Raw genomic sequence first — 18,277 nt, 5'->3', positions numbered from 1 at the left:
TGTAAAAATTAGATATTATTTAGCTATTTAATTACCACATTTTGTAAAAAAAAAAGTGTTACATTCATAACATTTTTATAATATTTTTACAATATTTTCATAACATTTATCATTTTTTGTGTGTCTACAATATAAAGATATCTATGTCCTTTTAATTTTTGACCTTTACCAATAAAATTTTGGGTTAAGTGAGTCAAGAATAAATGTAATTTTCTTATTAGTCGTTAAAATCCAAGACTCTAAACATATTTGGAGCCAAACATTTTGCATGTAAAAGCTCCATTCCTGACCTCTATTTAAGAGTTTGCCAATTATATTTGAAAGTTCACTTGGTGTGTAAAACACAAGTGAATGTTTAGACCTCCAATTTCAAAATACCAACACAAGCTTATATTCAAACAATGTATGTGCAGAATAATAAATATAAGCTATACCCAAATAAGAAAACTACTCTAAGCCATAATTTAATCACAATACAGCAGTAATTAAAAGCAAAGAGTAAGAGTTAGAAAGATGCAAACACAAGATAATATTAGCACGTGTTATTGAAGAGAAAACTGAAGAACTCGGCGAAAAACCTCTCCGCAGATCTCCAAGCGGTAAAATGATCCACTAGAAAATCAGTTAGGATACATGAATAGTAATAGACCCTCCAAGCCTAATCTACCCGATGCACCTAAGCCCTCTAAGCTTCTTGCTCCAACATGGTCAAGTCTAACCTTATCTTCTCTAGCTTACCGGATCCCGCAATAAGCCCATTGCATCAACCAAATGAATTAGTCCTCTCTAAACTGCTTCCCAGGCACCAAATAACCTTCTCACTGATATGGATATGGTGAAATAAGGATTTGGCTAAAGGTTCTCTCAAGGGTAAGTCACTGGAGAGGGTGAGGGTAGAGGAATTTGAGAATCAAAGGTATAAGGTTGTGGATGAGTCAATCTTGTTTTTCTCTAAGGTTTCTCTCTCAAAATTCTCTCTAGTAGCTCTCTACATTTCGTGGGTATATGGGTATTTATAGTAGGGTATGAGAAGGAATGTGAAATGTCATTTTTCTGCATAACAGGGGGTTCTGACTCGCGACTGGGACTAGTCGCAAGTTTCAGTCGTGAAATAACTAATTGGCTAGATTGTACTTTTGTCTTGTAGTGCTCCAGCTGTCATTACCCTTCAGCTTCTTGCATGCTTCACACATGTGGCACTTCTGGCGAGTCGCCACTCGCGAGATCTAGTCGTGAGAATCCTCTTGATTGCACACACACTTGAATTCTTCACACTCTCTCACACACAACCCTTACATGATTTCCACCTAAATACAGGGTATCTAATTGCTAAATTACAAGTAAATTTGGCACGGAATAAAGCCAACAAATGGTTGAAAAAATTCAACCTTACAATATTATACACAATAAGGCTGTGGTACCAATGAAGGAAGCTCAAAAGCGGCTTCTGGAGTTCCAAGTTCACATTATGTGCTCTCAAGTGGTTCCTTCTCATCCAAGTTATGTGAAATGGATTGCTCCGGTAGAGGGGCATTTCAAAATTAATTTTGATGGAGTTACATTTGAAGTGTCCAACATGACAGGCATTAGGGTCATCATCCACAATCACGAAGGTCTAGTTATTGCTGCACTCACTCAAAAAATCCCTCTACCTCACTATGTGGATGTTGTGGAAGCTCTTGCGGCAAAGTCGTGCCATTTTGTTTTATAGGGAGATCGGACTGTCAAAAGTAATTTTTGAAGGCAATTCTTCATTGTTCCAGCATTGCAAAAAGGGTCAGCTTTATTTACACAGTTTTGGAAGATTATTGATGATGCCATGGTGTTAGCTCAAGATGTGAAGGTTTGTAGCTTCAAGCATGTAGGGAAAAAAGGAAATGCAGTAGATCTTGTGCTTGCACGGAGGGCTTTTTGTTTTGATATTTAGTCTGAATGTGGAGGATGTTCCCCCAAAAATTGATTTTTTTTTGTTTCATCTGATTTAGCTTGTATTCGATTGAATGAAAGTTCAAACTTCCTTCTAAAAAAAGATACACACACACACACACACACACACACACATTATTTTAAAAACTAGACCGGCCGGTCCGATTGGTTCAACTGGGAATCGGGAGCCAGTTCGGTCTGGTAAAAAACCCTAAAACCGGTGAAAACGAGTCAAAAACTGAGTTGAACAGGGAATTTTGAAAAAAAAAGGTTCGGTTCTCGGTTCGGTTTTTAAAAACATGTATATATGTGTGTCTATATATATATATATATATATATTAGTGGCTCTAATTAAGTACATGTTTGAAAATTATTTATTTAGTGGCTCTACTTTTATTATCTGAAATAAAATTAAGACAAAAGGTAGTATGAGACCAACAAAAAATGGATAATTTAAACAAAAAAAACTAACTTATAATCGATTGCAATAGCACACTTAAAGCAATAGAGAGAAGAGAGGCCATGCCATCTCTATCTTGCCTTTTTTTTTAGTTAAAGGTGATAATAGGTTTGTTCATTTGTAATGACAATGCAATCCATCTCATGTTTAGCAAAAAAAATGCAATCCATCTCATAGTTAAAGGATTAAGTAGTGTTTTCATGGTGTATTTGCATTTGTTGCAATATTTTATTATTATTTATTTATGGAAAAATACATTTTTTTCATCTTAAACAATACCGCATTCTATACTTGCCTCTTAAAAAATAAAAATGTACAATTAGCCTCTAAACTAAAACTCGTGCAATGCTTTACTCCCTCTTGTCACTTTCTCAATTAAATCTAACGAAAGGTAGTATTAAAAGATCAATTTACCCTCAATCATCTATTTTGGAGGGAGAGGTAAATTGATCTTTAATGCTCAATTTCATTAGACTTAACCCCAAAACAAATGGAAGGGGGTAAAATGCTGTGCTAATTTTAATTTAAGGAGCCGATCATGCATTATAGAGAGAAAAAAAAAATTGCTTTGGAAAAGTTTCAACTCATGTGACTTGCAACACTTTACTCCCTCTTGTCACTTTCTTAATTAAATCCAATGAAATGTAGCATTAAAAGATCAATTTACCCTCAACCATCTATTTGGAGGGAGGAGTAAAATGGTCTTTTAATGCTCAATTTCATTAGAGACTTAACCCCAAAACAGATGGAAGGGTGTAAAATGTTATGATGATTTTAGTTTAGGTAGCCAATCATGCATTAGAGGAAAAAAAAAATGCTCTAGAAAAGTTTCAACTCATGTGACCTGCAACTTAACCCAACTAGCCATTTTAGTGGTTTGGGTATAGGATGACCTATTTTTGTTCACAGGTCCAAAACTCTCTATCTATATATCTGTTAAATTCTAAGACCTTAGGGACTAATGTATTAGAAATTTTGTTAGGACATATGTAAATCATGTTAGGAATATATGTCAATCTTTTATGTAATTGACTAATCCTTTGACAAAACGCACTTTACTTGTATTTGGGTAAATCTAGGATGTGTTTAATATTTCAAAGAACAAGGTTTCAAGTTCAAGTGTTAAAGCCATGAAAGTCTGTCCAAGAAACAAGTAAAGAAGTGTTGTTCATTAAAACTCGACAGCTAGCTCGATAGCTAGTATCTATCGAGATTTAAAAAGTTGTCTAAGCACGAAACTCGACAGCAGCTCAACATATAGGGTATCTATCGAGATTTAAGAAAATCAAATTTTCAAATCTGATTTCATTCTAATCCGTGAATGTATGTTTGGGCATTCTTTTCTCACAACCCTAAACATATATAAGGATTGTTTTAAGGGCTGTCATAGGTTGCTCAAGTTGCACAAGTGTGAAGCAAAGAGTAGTTCATGCAAATTGTGACTGGAAACCTAGTTTGCCCTAATTCATCTTGAAGAAGTTGCTATATTTGTACACCACAGGGTTTTGTGACCAAGCAGCTTCGTGATCTTCACCGTTTGATGAACTGAAGATGCAGCTAACATCTTTCTCAAGTTGGTGATCAAGTCGCGTACTGAGATCCGCACATCTTTTGGTTAGTCACGTACTAGGAGCCATGCAATACAAGGAGAGATTGTCACTACAGAACAAGTCCAATTGTGTATTGGGGTAAGGGTTCAACTGTAGGTTGGTATAAGGTACTGGATTCCTTTATTTATAACTGCTTGTTGTGATAATAGTGAATTCTCAGGAGTGGTGACCTTAAAATCACCCGGTAGAGTTTTTTCCTCGAAGGTTTTCCCCATTCATAAACAAATCACCGTGTCAACTTTATTTTCGCCGCATTATATTTTAGTTGGTGATTTATTTGTGCTGCCACGTACATTGCATGTTAATTTGATTAATCAATAAACTTGGGTAATTAATCAATTAATTCATCATAAGAAGTCAATACATTTTTGGCCTATCAACTTCAATATATAATGTGTTGAAAAACCATGATCAAAACATAGAGTCTAGGTTTAGGCTTGCTCAAAGTATGTTTAATTGTAAAATTTGAATCGAGTTATTGTAAAAATTATTGGACAAAATCTGCAAGGCTTGATCGATCAAAAATTAGACTCGATCGATTGAAACTCGTGCAGATTTAATTTTCCGTAGAATTTTCAATTCAACCCAAGCCCATTTGTCGGGTAGGGTTTTATGTCTTACTTCACATATAAAAGGAAAAACCCTAGCTACATTTTAGAAGGCCTTTTGAGTGTTGTGTGGTGAATCTTTTGTGAGATCTTGAGGTGTTTATCTTCATACACACACATAGGATTATCAAGATCAAAATTCGTATCAAGAGCTTGATGATCGCTTTAGTTGCTACTTAAAGAATTTAAAGAAGATTTGAAACCTTTGAGTGGAGTCTCAAAATCACAAGTAGGAGAACTTGTGGTTGCAGCAGATCAAAGAAAGAAGTAGTTTGTGGATTCGGAATTGTCACGTGGTCGTGGTAATAAGTTTTCTACACAAGATAGCAATAAGATGTTAGTAGTCTAAGTTTTATTGTAAAAAATTCAATTATTTCATAATGAATCTGTTTTTACTTTGAAGATAGTTAGGTTAAATCCTCCTCAGGTTTTTTACCGGTTAGGTTTTCCTGAATTATCATATCGTTGTGTTCTTTATATTTCCTCATTATTTACATGATATGATTTATATGTGTTAACCTAGAACTGAATAATTTATCTAAGTAATCACTTGGCTAAATAACTAGATTAAACATATTGTGTTAAGAGGTCTAAAACTTTACAATATCTATATTATTCCTTCAAATTCAGTAGGGTTAATGAGTTTGGGTCTAATTTTTCCCAATCTAGTAGTTTTTTACTCTCTTTTTCTTTCCGATTTGGATAAATACATCTTGATGGGCTCAAGAAAAACTCCCAATTACCCCCTCTTTTCTTTCATCTATTTTTTCAATCTAACCAAACAAAGGAAAACTTAAAAACCTCATGCTTTTTTTTTCCCTTGATTTTTTATTTACCCCCATTTCACCTTAACCAAACGAACTCAATCAAAAATCACTCTCTTCAGATTCTGTCCAGTCCTTTTTTTTTCTTTTTTCTTTTTTTTTTATTTAAAAAATACCTATAAACAAACATATTACACGAGCTTAGCATCCTACGCGTGATTTTTAGTCAACAAATCATGTGTACTTTCCTTCATTCCTTGGCTAAAGAATTAGTGAAACGTAAGGCGTGAAATCAATGCCGAGAAAGTAACGGACAAAACCAAATAATGGAGATGCAATAATCTTTTGGTATAAATGGAGATGCAATTCGTGCACATACCTTAAAATTCAAGCCATATATATAACACTAGAAGTGCAAAAACAAAGTATTACAAGAGATACAATCATACAAATAGCATGCTCGTGTGACTGATTAATTAAAACTTTTATGCAAAAAAATATTTTACAAATATTATCAAAATTATTATTATAATAATTAGTGAGTCACTTGAAACTAAATTAACTACCCTACTACATACTCATTTGACCCAATTACAACATGTAGTGTGCAAGTTTTATTATATTAAATAGGGGATTATGATAGATAATTAAAATAAAATAAAATTTTAGTTTTAATATCTTAAAATTTTAAGAAATAGAAATTTATAGTTAGGGAAGAATTTCTAATTTCTTGAAACTTATTAGGTAATATATTTTTAGCTAAATTAAACTACCCTAACAATTAATGAGATAAACAAATTTAACAATTAATGAAAGTGTAACCACTTTTTACAGAGAAAAAGAATAAAAATAATGATTATTGGTGAATGAAAAAGTGATATTAATGGTGGGCTTAGATGAAAACCAATAAAAAGTTGGTAATATCAGTAGTTTGTAAAAATATTGTAAAATAGTTTGTGACTGTAGCATTATTCAAAAAATAATGCAAGAGATACAAATTTTTTTACAAAAAAATTTACAAACTACTAATATGGTACGTAGTTATTGGTAAATAAAAAAAATGATGTTAATAGTAGGTCTAGATAAAAACCAATATTTTTAACACACACACACACATACAGAGGGGAGAAGATTTTTTTAAAGAAACTTACAATGGTGTATATCCAAAAGGGCCTAACTTTTGGATACCAAGCACAGACTTTAAACCTCTTAAACTCACACTCATTTTTCAATGTGGGTGTAGAGAGGGAAAATTCCCAACCTATCACAAGCTGACACATCATACTACCAAGTCCACAAAATACAACCAATTACAAAGTGCCACGTACTGCTGCTAGGTTTTGCCATCACTATTCAGAAACCAATAGAAATTTGCCAAGTGTCATTGAAATAAAGGCATGAAACCGCATTAACACGTGTAAGCGATGACACAAGCAATCCAGCACGTGTAAGCGATGACACAAGCAATCCAGCACGTGTAAGCGATGACATAAGCGGACCAATCAGAATCCGCCACGTGTCACCAATCAGACTCCGCCACGTGTCGCTCACCCACCCCTAAACTCCTATAAATAGAAGCCTTCCCAAGACATTTAAGGGGACAGACAGAAAAAAGAGATCTTGAGTTCAGAAATCCAGAAGCTCTGCTGGAATCAAACCCCGAAGCCTCTAGGAATTTCAAGAACTTCAATCTCGAATACAGATAACATTCGAAGCAAAGTCATCCAAACTACTTGTCTAGATCTCAAAGGTCACTGGAATCAAGCTCAAAAGCCTCTAGAAACCTCAATAAACCACAAATTGGTGAAGCTCTACGGATTCAAGCCTCCAAAGCCCCGAAGAACTTCCACCACAAACCTTCAAATACGAAGAACAATCGAAGAGGAATCATCTAAATCATATTCCTAAATCTCAAAGTTCACTGGAATCAAGCTCAAAAGCCTCCAGGAACCTCAACACACCATAAATCAACGAAATTCTACGGAATCAAGCCTCTAAAGCACCGAAGAACTTCCACCACAAACCTTCAATGTCGAAGAACGCCAAGAACACGAAGAACGCGAAGAACACAAAGAACAAAGAATTTCTAACAAGCTCATAGCCAGAGATTCATTGTAATTCCGTTTTAAAGATCTTCGATCCATTCCTCAGCCAAATTGAAGGATATCTTGTGTTCGAATCAAAATCACATTACCACAATTTCAATCAACAAATCTTTCAAGGAGATCAAATTAGAGGATCACTCTTTTATAATTACAGAGAATTGTATCACATATTCATCAATACAAATTCGCATTTGTGAAACTATTTCACTTGTTTGATTTATTTCGAACTAAGAAATTTAGTCGTCTACAGTGGGATTAACCCACTGTTTTTTCTTTTGAGAATACTAAGTATTTTTGACACACACACACACACAAGCGGAGAGGGGAGAAGGTTTTTTTAAAGAAACTTATAGTGGTGTATATCCAAAATGGCCTAACTTTTAGATACACAGCATAGATATTAAACCTCTTAAACTCATACTCATTTTCCAATGTAGGATTAACCCACTGTTTTTTTTTTTTTTAGATACTAAGTATTTTTAGCACACGCACACGGGAAGAGGAGATAAGTTTTTTTTTTTTTAAAGAACTTACAGTGGTGTATATCCAAAAGGGCCTAACTTTTAGATACACAGCACAAACTTTAAACCTCTTAAACTCACACTCATTTTTCAATGTGGGATTAACTCACTTTTTTTTTTTTTTGTTGAGAATTTTAAGTATTTTTAACATATACACACACGGGGAGAGGGGAGAAGATTTTTTTTAAAGAAACTTACAGTGGTGTATATCCAAAAATACTTAGTATTCTCAAAAGAAAAAATAGTGGGTTAATCCTACATTGGAAAATGAGTGTGGGTTTAAGAGATTTAAAGTCTGTGCTGTATATCCAAAAGTTAGACCATTTTGGATATACACTACTGTAAGTTTATTTAAAAAAATCTTCTCCCCTCTCCCCGTGTGTGTGTGTGTTAAAAATACTTAGTATACTCAAAAGAAAAAACAATAGGTTAATCCCACATTGGAAAATGAGTGCGAGTTTAAAAGGTTTAAAGCTTGTGCTGTGTATCTAAAAGTTAGGTCATTTTGGATATACACCACTGTAAGTTTCTGTTAGGTTCTAAGACCTTTAGGTTTAAATGTATTAAAACTCTAATTTGTAATGTTGGCAAACCATGATCAAAACGTTTTAGTCTTGTTTAGACTGCTTAAAGTATGTGTCTTTTATGTAAAGTTGGAATCGAGTTGCTGCAGAATTTATTATACAATTTTGCCTGGCTCGATCAATCGAGAATTAGACTCAACCGATCGAAAGTCATGCAGATTGTTTTTCTACAAATTTTTCCAACTCAGCTCAAGCCCATTAAGGATTAGAGTTTCTGATCTACTTCTCCCATTATATAAAGGAAACCCTAAGCACGTTTTTAAAGGCTTCTAAGAGAGAGAAGAGTGTGCCTCTTTTTGTATCTAGGGCTTGTACCCAAAAGCTCTCTAGAGTCTTTTTTTTTTTTTTTTTTTGTTTATGCTGTATGTGTGAATCTCTTGTAAGATCTAGAGGTGTTTGCCTTCACACACACTAAGGGTTATCAAGATATTGATTGATGTCAAGAACTTGGTGATCATTAAGTTGCTGCCATAAGAGCTTAAAAATACACAAGCGGGAGTGTTTGTACTTGCTGGAGAATCCAAGAAAGAAGGAGTCTGCGGTCTCGGAGCTTGCACATGGTCGTGTCAGTAAGTTTTCTACTGGTGGGTAGCAATAGGATGTTAGTGGTCTAAGTCGCTATTGTACAAACTTCGATTATTTCATAGTGAATTCAATTTTACCTTGAGGATAGCTAAGTTAAATCCTCCCCAGGTTTTTTATCAGTTTGGTTTTCCTGGGTCATCATATCATTGTGTTCTTTATATTTCCGTTACTTTGCATGATATGATTGTTTTGTTTTAACTTAGATCTGAAATTTGGATTAAGTAATAACTTGGCTTGTTAACTAGGTTAATCCAATTGTGTTTTAAGGGGTCTAAAAACGTACAGTTTCTTTAAAAAAATCTTCTCCCCTCTCCCTGTATGTGTGTGCTAAAAATACTTTGTATTTTCAAAAGAAAAACAGTGGGTTAATCCCACATTGGAAAATGAGTGTGAGTTTAAGAGGCTTAAAGTCTGTGCTGGGTTAATCATTGTGTTCTTTATATTTCCGTTACTTTGCATGATATGATTGTTTTGTTTTAACCTAGATCTGAAATTTGGACTAAGTAATAACTTGGCTTGTTAACTAGGTTAATCCAATTGTGTTTTAAGGGGTCTAAAAACGTACAGTTTCTTTAAAAAAATCTTCTCCCCTCTTCCCATATGTGTGTGCTAAAAATACTTAGTATTCTCAAAAGAAAAAACAGTGGGTTAATTCCACATTGGAAAATGAGTGTGAGTTTAAGAGGTTTAAAGTCTGTGCTGTGTATCCAAAAGTTAGGCCCTTTTGGATATACATCACTGTAAGTTTCTTTAAAAAACTTTCTCCCATCTTCCTGTGTGTGTGTTAAAAATATTTAGTATTCTAAAAAAAAAAAATGAAAACTAATAAGAAGCTGGACACATCAACAGTTTGTAAAAATGTTATAAAATAATTTATGACTGTAATATTACTCAAAGAAAAAATAGCCACTTAGTGCAACCACTACTATTAAAATCCAAATTTTATTATATATATTTAGAATATGATTTCACAATGAATGGAACATTTTTCATATAGAAGACACCAATTACAACAATAAGCATATAATAATATATCATATCCGCTATTTTCATGCAGTTCCATCAGTAGATTTTGCACTTGTCACATTGATGGCCATAAATTCTTGATTTGAAGTCATCATCCGCTCATCCGCAGTAGCCATATTTTGGGCAGTCGTTACAACCTTTTCAGCGCCTGAATTCAATGGTTGATCCTGGCTCTTGCCCCATAAAAACATACATAGGCCAACAATAATCACAATTGCTCCAATAACGCTAAAATAGTTCAATAACCTAAGTTAGTGCATAGTCATACAATGTTTACGATTCCAAATCTTTTTCCAACAATTTTCTTTAATCAAGTAAAGCGTATCAACTACAATAATTAAACAATCTCATGCAAAAAAAAAAAAAAAACTACAATAATTAAATAATGTGTGTTTTGATGAATGTCCCAAATCAAAACAAAAGATTTTGAATCAAAATTCCAAACACTTTTTTTCTCTATGCATAATTGTAATGCTAGGGACCACTTTTTTTTACAACTGTTAATATGGCATATTATGAATGGAGTAACATTAGTTTCATCTAGATTCATCATTGATACTACTTTTATTATGCACTAATCACAACAGACCATATTAATAATTGTAAAAAATGTTGTGTTGCTATACTTATTAGTAGGCCTAGTAGGATAGAAAAATCAATGCGTACCTTCCTAAGAACATTGCCTCAACCAAAACGAAGGAGCCTATAATTGCGACTAGAATCATGCTTAGTGGATTAAAAGCAGTCATAAAAACAGGTCCTTTTTCCTTTATTACCATTCCATGAATGTAAATGCTGAATGCTGTAGTTACTATGCCCTGCGTAAAATTTCAGTTGAGAGTATAAATGCAATTCTTAGACATAGCAAGAGCTTCAAAATATTTTTGAAAGAAGCACTGTGAAGAGAAAAGCACATCAAAAGACAATGTAATTGAATGTAGAGTTTCTCAAAGCATATACAACAGGCAAGAGCATAATATTTAAGCGCAATGACCAAGCCTTGGGGTTCCTCCATTCCATTGCGAGAGCCACTATAAAACTTTCCATTGTGCCCATCAGACTTATTAAAGCTGCTAGAGAAAGCTCTGCAGGGTATGATTTCAGTGTAATTGCCTACATAGCAACAATAATAATTATATCTCATTACTAATTAAGTCTAACTAAAACTTTTTTGGAATGCTAAGAGCATTGTAGTTTAATTGGAAATTTTTAGTGTTTCTTAAGGAGACGTCTAGAGTTTACAATCCCCTATTCCCCATCGTTGTAACAATCAAACTATAAAATCAAAAGGGAAAAAAAAAAAAAAAACATGGATAGAGTTTTTTTTTCCAAATTTTTGTAGTAATTTATAAAACCATCCATGTGTTAATTCATTAAATATGTCAAGTGACTGAAATACAATGATTGTCTTCTGAATTGTTCATGTAATGGATTGGATAAATGTTCCTCCAAACTGGTTTGGAGGTAATCTCTAGGAAAATAATAATAATAATAATAATTTTGGAAACAACAATAATGATGTTGATTACTATAATGTTTTAGCTAGATGTTGACAAAGGTCATGCGACAAAACTTGCGTGAAAGAGGATTCCAAATTTTTGTGTTTTAGTCATTGCAAAAAAGGTTCATTTGTGGAGGAAATTCGTGTAGAAGAATTCCAAAACTTTTGGAACCACTACGGTGGAAAGCAAGCAGGGCTTTTGTTGAGATTGCATAGTGTTTATGTTACAAAGGTTTTGTACGTTCTAACAGATTGTGACAGTTTCTTTTGGTGGATGTTCTTCAGGGTTTGTACCAAAGTAATTATCCTTTTGAATAATTTCTTAACTGGTTTTCGACTCTGTTATCTTTTTTGTTTTTTTTGTTTACTACTTTCAATATTATTTCTTTAGATTTGGTATGTTATACCAATGATTGAATTCCTCCTTTGTTGGAATATCTATTTGGAACATGCATAATTTATTCAATTAATCCACTACATGAGTGTTTGGGGTTTAAATTAAATTTCCCAATGGCCACTAACCTGGTCCACTTCTTCAAGCATGCTCACTTTAAACTACTGAAATTGCAAATTAAATTAAATTAATTAACGCTGATCATTAGACTCTTACTTGAAGATTAACGTAACCAGACCAGCAGAAAAAACCCGCTAGCATCATGAGAGCACCCTTGATGACATCTTGCTTATTTCCTGCACTAGTAGATTCTTGATAGCCATGTTTATATGTCCATGGCCAAATCCACGAAGGACCTTTAACCAGAGTCATAAGCATAGCTCCTCCAATCGTGACAATGGTCCCCAATACCTTTGCCTGGCTACCCCGTCTCCTAATATTTACTTTCTCAAGACTACAAAAGCATTCACAAATATTTGAAGCACCCCGTATATTTAATACATCATGTGTATATATGCATGCATAAACGTACGTGAATGGGACTAAAGAGAATTACCGTAAAATCCAAGCCATTGCAAATGTAAACGCAGGAACAACATTGAACAATGCTCTTGAATAAGTTGCCGTGGTAAGCTTCATCCCCTCGTAGTACAAGTTCTGGTATGCTACAGGCCTGAGAAGTAAAAAATGAAAGTTCAAGTGTAATCCAACGGGGCAATATATATATATATGTAAAATGTTTTGGTTGAACCAAAAGCTTAAATTCTTACCCCAGTAAGGCAAGCAACATAATCTTGGCAAAGATAGAGTAGGTCAACTTTGCCCTTTTCTTCCTGTTAAGAGCATTAAATTAATGTGATTAGCTTTTTCATCTACATGTAATTGAAGAAAAGAGTAGAAAATCTTGTAAATTTAAAAAGAAGCGAAGAGGTGGAGACCTATCGTAGACAATAGCAAAAGGGGCAATGATCACAGTGGCAACGGCATACCGGTAGGCTATGAACACACGTGGATTCATTCCCTTGTTTAGAGCAAGCTTACCGATTATGGACATCCCTGCATGGCCAAGTTGCACTAAAATTATTGCCACAAATGGCTTCACCTTCTTATACAATTGAGTCCTAGACTCCATAGACATGTTAAGCTGAATCTTTCTTTCTCTCTCTAATGTGAAAAGGTTCAAGCAAAATGAAGTATGAAGTTCGCTATATATAGTTCCTTTTTTTTTTTTTTCCTTTTTTCTTTTTCTCATGGATAAAAATCAATCATAATACTTCCACCTTTATAACTTGTTTGGTAGAGGGGAATTAAAAGGGAGAATGGAATGTAAAAAATTATTTAAAAATAAAAAATTATTTCCATTCCTGAGAGTTTAATAGCAGAGAGAAAAAAAAAAAAAAAAAAAAAAAACCTTTTTGCTATTTATTATTGTCATAAGTCCTTCTTTAATCCCTCCAAAATCTGGAGGAAATGATGGAAAGAAATATGTTTTACAATATTTATTGTTAAAGAATTGACATAATGATGATGACGATGATAATAATAATGATGATGATAATAATAATAAGAATAATGTCATAAATTATTATTTTTTTCCCCTCAAATCTCAAATGTGGTTACTTTACATTCTATTCAATTATTTTCAAACATTTAAACAAAAGAAAGGTAAATATGTAATTCTTGTATGTCCCCCCCCACCCCCCCCCCCCCCCCCCCATATTCTATCAATGGCAGTTCTTTGAAACCTTTTTTAATGGGTTATTAAGAAATTTAAATTAAATCAAATTTAATAAAAAGAATACTTGAATATATTGAGTTATCGACCAAATAAAAAAAGTAAATATATAAATTTTTATAATTTCATTCAAATTTTTTTCTTCATATTTTGAAACCGTTATATGATAATTCATTATTAGTTGTCATTATCTATTATCAATGTGAGTAGGTGTTACAATTTTATTTTGCAGTTATCATATCTATTTGTCATTGTGTTTATAAAAATATTGTAAACTAAATGATAAAATTCAACCCACTTGCACTGTATTAATTATTGACCTATACAAGCACACTCAACCATACATAAACAATACACTAAGTAGCTACTTAACAAATCAATGCTTGAACGATCACTAACTTTACTTCTTCTTTTTTCTCAAATCATTAACTTTATAACAAAAATTTACTATAACGTGATGATAATACACACAATTTTAACAAACCTTTTGTATTCTCTAATTATTAAATTATATAATTATAAATTTACATTATATTTATACTATATACACACACATTCATGATGAGAGAGAGATCTTTGTGCTTTGTGTTGTTATTTGGTTCTGGGATTAACTGATATGTGTTGTTATATGGTTTTGGAATTTGCTAATGTTTTTTATTGTTTGATTTTAGGTGAACTGATTTGAGATTAGGGTGTACGAGATTTAACTAATTCAAGGTGTGCAAAAATATTTTTATAGGTTAATTAAATTAGTAAAGTATCTTTTATATGTATAAATATATATAAATTTTTTATTTCCGGTAAGAGGGTTCAAACGTGCTTGTAGCGCCGCCCCTGTATTAGTGTATTCTATCAATTTCATATCATTGTTTATAAATTTCTTAAAAGTGTTAAGAATCTTAACACTCCACGTAGTAAACTTGCAATCTTTTCCTCATACTATGCAATACACTGTGACTCAGCGCTAACCAAGGTGAGGAGCGAGGACTCAGTGCACCAAGAAACGTGTCCATATGCAATGTGGGGAATTGGTTGAATTTGCCTAAATGTAACTGAGGATGAATCAAAATTGAGTTTAATTATTGATGCAAGACATTATTTTTGCTTTTAATTTTCAAACTTTACTCTTAAGAGTTTGAGTACCTCAAGATATTATAAGACCTATAAAGCTTCATTTCTGGAATCTAATGTTGAGTTTGCCGATTATATATTAGTGGCACTAATTAAAGCATTGGAAGAGGCCAAGCCATGCTCTACAACCTTTTTTTAACTAGTGGTGATAATAGTTTTGTCTAACTGTCTTTGTTGAATGAAAATGCCATCCATCTCATACTTAAAGCAATGTCTTCAAAAAAAAAAAAAAATGTCTTCACGGCGAGTTCGCATTTGTTGCATATTTTTTTTCTTTCCTTTTTGATATAGCTAGATAGTGGGGTGGGGGGAGGAGGAGGAGGATTTTGAACTATAGACATAGGAGGTAAGACATTATAAAAAAAAATGCTAATTTCCACGAAACGATCATTTTAATCATGCTTGTGGGCACAACGGGGTGTGTTGGGAGTCGCCACCTAATATATATATGCTCAAAGGTTTTTTTTTTTTTTTTTCCTTCAAATTCCCATTTGTGTAATACCCCTCTTTTTTTATAAATTAAAAAGAAAAAGTTTCAATGACTCCCTAATTTTGGATAAGTTTCAAAACGAGATTAATCAAAAACTTGAAAACAATATGAATGCTAAATGTGGTTCCACTCAACTTATTAAAAATTAATTGCTACCATTTACTACCTAAATCCACAGTTATTGAAAATAAATAAGAAAGTAGCAATGTCAACCCTCTTGATAAAACAAGAAGTTGATTATTGCTCCTTTCAATCAAACAATAATTCTCAAAAGCCAGATTGAAAATTGCATCAAATTTGATGAATACCTATCAAAATAAATCAATCCCACTATTCAAGATGACAAATTTCAACATAACTAATAGCCAAAAGGGGGGAAAAGAAGACGAAAGAGACCCCTCCACTCACAAAAAGAAAGGAAAAAATAAAAAATTTGTCTTTGCCGGGTGTAGGCTAAGGGGCACTTGTTCAACACACCCCTAGTTTTGTTTATAATGTATATGGAAACCTCTTTATCTGCCACCTAATAAAGAGTAAAACCACATTTTAGATAATTTTTTTATTATTAGGCTATGAACACACGTGGATTCATTCCCTAGTTTAGAGCAAGCTTACCAATTATGGACATCCCTGCATGGCCAAGTTGCACTAAAATTATTGCCACAGATGGCTTCACCTTCTTATACAATTGAGTCCTAGACTCCATAGACATGTTAAGCTAAATTTTTCTTTCTATCTCTCAAATGTGAACAGGTTCAAACAAAATGAAGTATGAAGTTCACTATATATAAACTGACCCTTATTATTATTTTTTTTCTCTTGGATAAAAATCAATCATAACATTTCCACCTTTATAACTTGTTTGGGAGAGGGAGATTAAAAGGGGGAATGGAATGTAAAAATTAATTAAAGAAATAAAAAATTATTTTCATTCCTGAGAGTTTAATAGGGGAGAAAAAATAAAACCTTTTTGCTATTTCTTTTTGTCATAAGTCTTTTTTAATCCCTCCAAAATTTGGAGGAAATGATGGAAAGAAATATGTTTTATAATATTTTTTGTTAAAGAAATGACATAATGATGATGACGATGATAATAATAAGAATAATGTCATAAATATTTTTTCCACTCAAATCTCAAATATGGTTACTTTACATTCTATTCTTTTTTTTTTTTTTTCTTTTTTTTTTTTTTTCTATTCTATCAATGGCAGTTCCTTGAATTTTTTTCAAGGGGTACCGGTCCTTAAGAAATTTAAATTTAAAAAAAATTTAACAAAAAGAAAACTTGAATTTATCAAGTTATCGACTAAATAAAAAAACGTAAATATATAAATTTTTACAAATTCATTCAATGAATTTTCATATTTTAAAATCGTTATATGATAATTTATTATCAGTTGTTATTTATTGTCAATGTGAATAGATGTTACAATTTTATTTTGTAATTTTCATAGAAATTTGTCATTATTTTTTATAAAAAAATTGTTAATTAAATGACAAAATTCAGCTCACTTGCACTATATTAATTATTGACCTACACAACCATACTCAACCATACAAAAACAATATATTAAATAACTACTTAACCAACCAAATGCTTCAACGATCACTAACTTTATCTCTTTTTTTTCCTTGAATCACTAACTTTATAACAAAAATTTATTATAACGTGATAATAATATACACAAATTTAACAAAGCCTTTGTATTTCCTAATTATTAAATTATATAAATTTATAATATATTTATACTATACACACACATTCATGAGAGAGAGAGAGAGAGAGAGAGATCTTTGTGCTTTGCCTGGTTATTTGGTTTTCGGATTAATTGATATGCGTTGTTATATGGTTTTGAAATTCCCTAATATTTTTTATTGTTTGATTTTAGGTTGAACTGATTTGAGATTAGGGTGTGCAAGATTTAATTCAGGGTATGAAAATATATTTTTATAGGTAAATTAAACTAGTAAGTATACTTTATATTTATATATTAAAAAAAGAAATCAGGTAAGAGGGTTCAAATGTGCTTGTACCGCCGCCCCTGTATTAGTGTACTCTATCCATTTCATATCATTGTTTATAAATTTCTTAAAGTGTTACGAATCTTGACACTCCCCATAGTAAACCTGCAATCTTTTCCTCATACCATGCTAAGCACTGTGACTCAGCGCTGACCAAGGTGAGGAGCAAGGACTCAGTGCACCAAGAAAATGTGTCCATATGCAATGTGAGGGATTGGATGAATTTGCCTAAATGTAATCGAGGATGAATCAGATTCAATTTAATTATTGATGCAAGACATTATTTTTGCTTTTAATTTTCAATCATTACCTGTAAGAGTTTGAGTACCTCAAAATATTACAAGATCTATAAAGCTTCATTTCTGGAATCTAATATTGAGTTTGCCGATTATATATTAGTGGCACTAATTAATTAAAGCATCGGAAGAGGCCAAGCCATCATCTGCAGCCTTTTTTTAACTAGTGGTGATAATAGTTTTGTTTAACTGTCTTTGTTGAATGAAAATGCCATCCATCTCATACTTAAAGCAATGTCTTCACAGCATGTTCGCATTTGTTGCATGTTTTTTTTCTTTCCTTTTTGATATAGCTAGATAGTGGGGTGATGGAGAGGAGGAGGAGGTGGATTTTGAACTATAGACGTAGGAGGTAAGACATCATAAAAAAAAAACATGCTAATTACCACTAAACAATCATTTGAATCACTCTTGTGGGCACAACGGGATGTGTTGGGATTCACCACCTAATATATATATGCTCAAAGGTTTTTTTTTTTTTTCCCTTTCAAATTCCCATTTGTATAATACACTCTTTTT

At 32.6% G+C, this 18,277-nt stretch overlaps 1 protein-coding gene across 2 annotated transcripts; it reads right to left on the bottom strand.

The window, feature by feature from the left end:
- Window positions 1-10,169: 10,169 nt before the first annotated feature.
- Window positions 10,170-13,233, bottom strand: LOC142637895 (WAT1-related protein At2g39510-like). Of its 2 annotated transcripts, XM_075811859.1 has the most exons (7): window positions 13,023-13,233; window positions 12,855-12,917; window positions 12,641-12,757; window positions 12,301-12,538; window positions 11,114-11,302; window positions 10,856-11,007; window positions 10,170-10,417 (listed from the first exon to the last, which is right to left on the bottom strand). In XM_075811859.1, exons 1-7 carry the CDS (start codon window positions 13,220-13,222, stop codon window positions 10,213-10,215), a joined length of 1,164 nt encoding a protein of 387 aa, XP_075667974.1. In that variant the 5' UTR covers window positions 13,223-13,233; the 3' UTR covers window positions 10,170-10,212. The 2 variants fall into 2 exon arrangements, with proteins under 2 accessions (XP_075667974.1, XP_075667973.1); XM_075811858.1 differs by lacking the exon at window positions 11,114-11,302.
- Between the last annotated feature and the right edge of the window lie 5,044 nt (window positions 13,234-18,277).

Source organism: Castanea sativa, chromosome 6 (assembly GCF_040712315.1).
Source record: "Castanea sativa cultivar Marrone di Chiusa Pesio chromosome 6, ASM4071231v1".
NCBI lineage: Eukaryota > Viridiplantae > Streptophyta > Magnoliopsida > Fagales > Fagaceae > Castanea > Castanea sativa.
This window is presented reverse-complemented; position numbering and strand designations above follow the sequence as displayed.

What these genes read in the sequence shown, in the direction of transcription:
- LOC142637895 (XM_075811859.1), bottom strand. Translation starts at nt 13,222, where the DNA reads ATGTCTATGGAGTCTAGGACTCAATTGTATAAGAAGGTGAAGCCATTT. An exon ending in TTTGCTATTGTCTACGATAG is followed by an intron (nt 12,918 to 13,022) that starts GTCTCCACCTCT and finishes TGCTCTTAACAG; the next exon opens with GAAGAAAAGGGCAAAGTTGA. An exon ending in GCAATGGCTTGGATTTTACG is followed by an intron (nt 12,539 to 12,640) that starts GTAATTCTCTTT and finishes ATGCTTTTGTAG; the next exon opens with TCTTGAGAAAGTAAATATTA.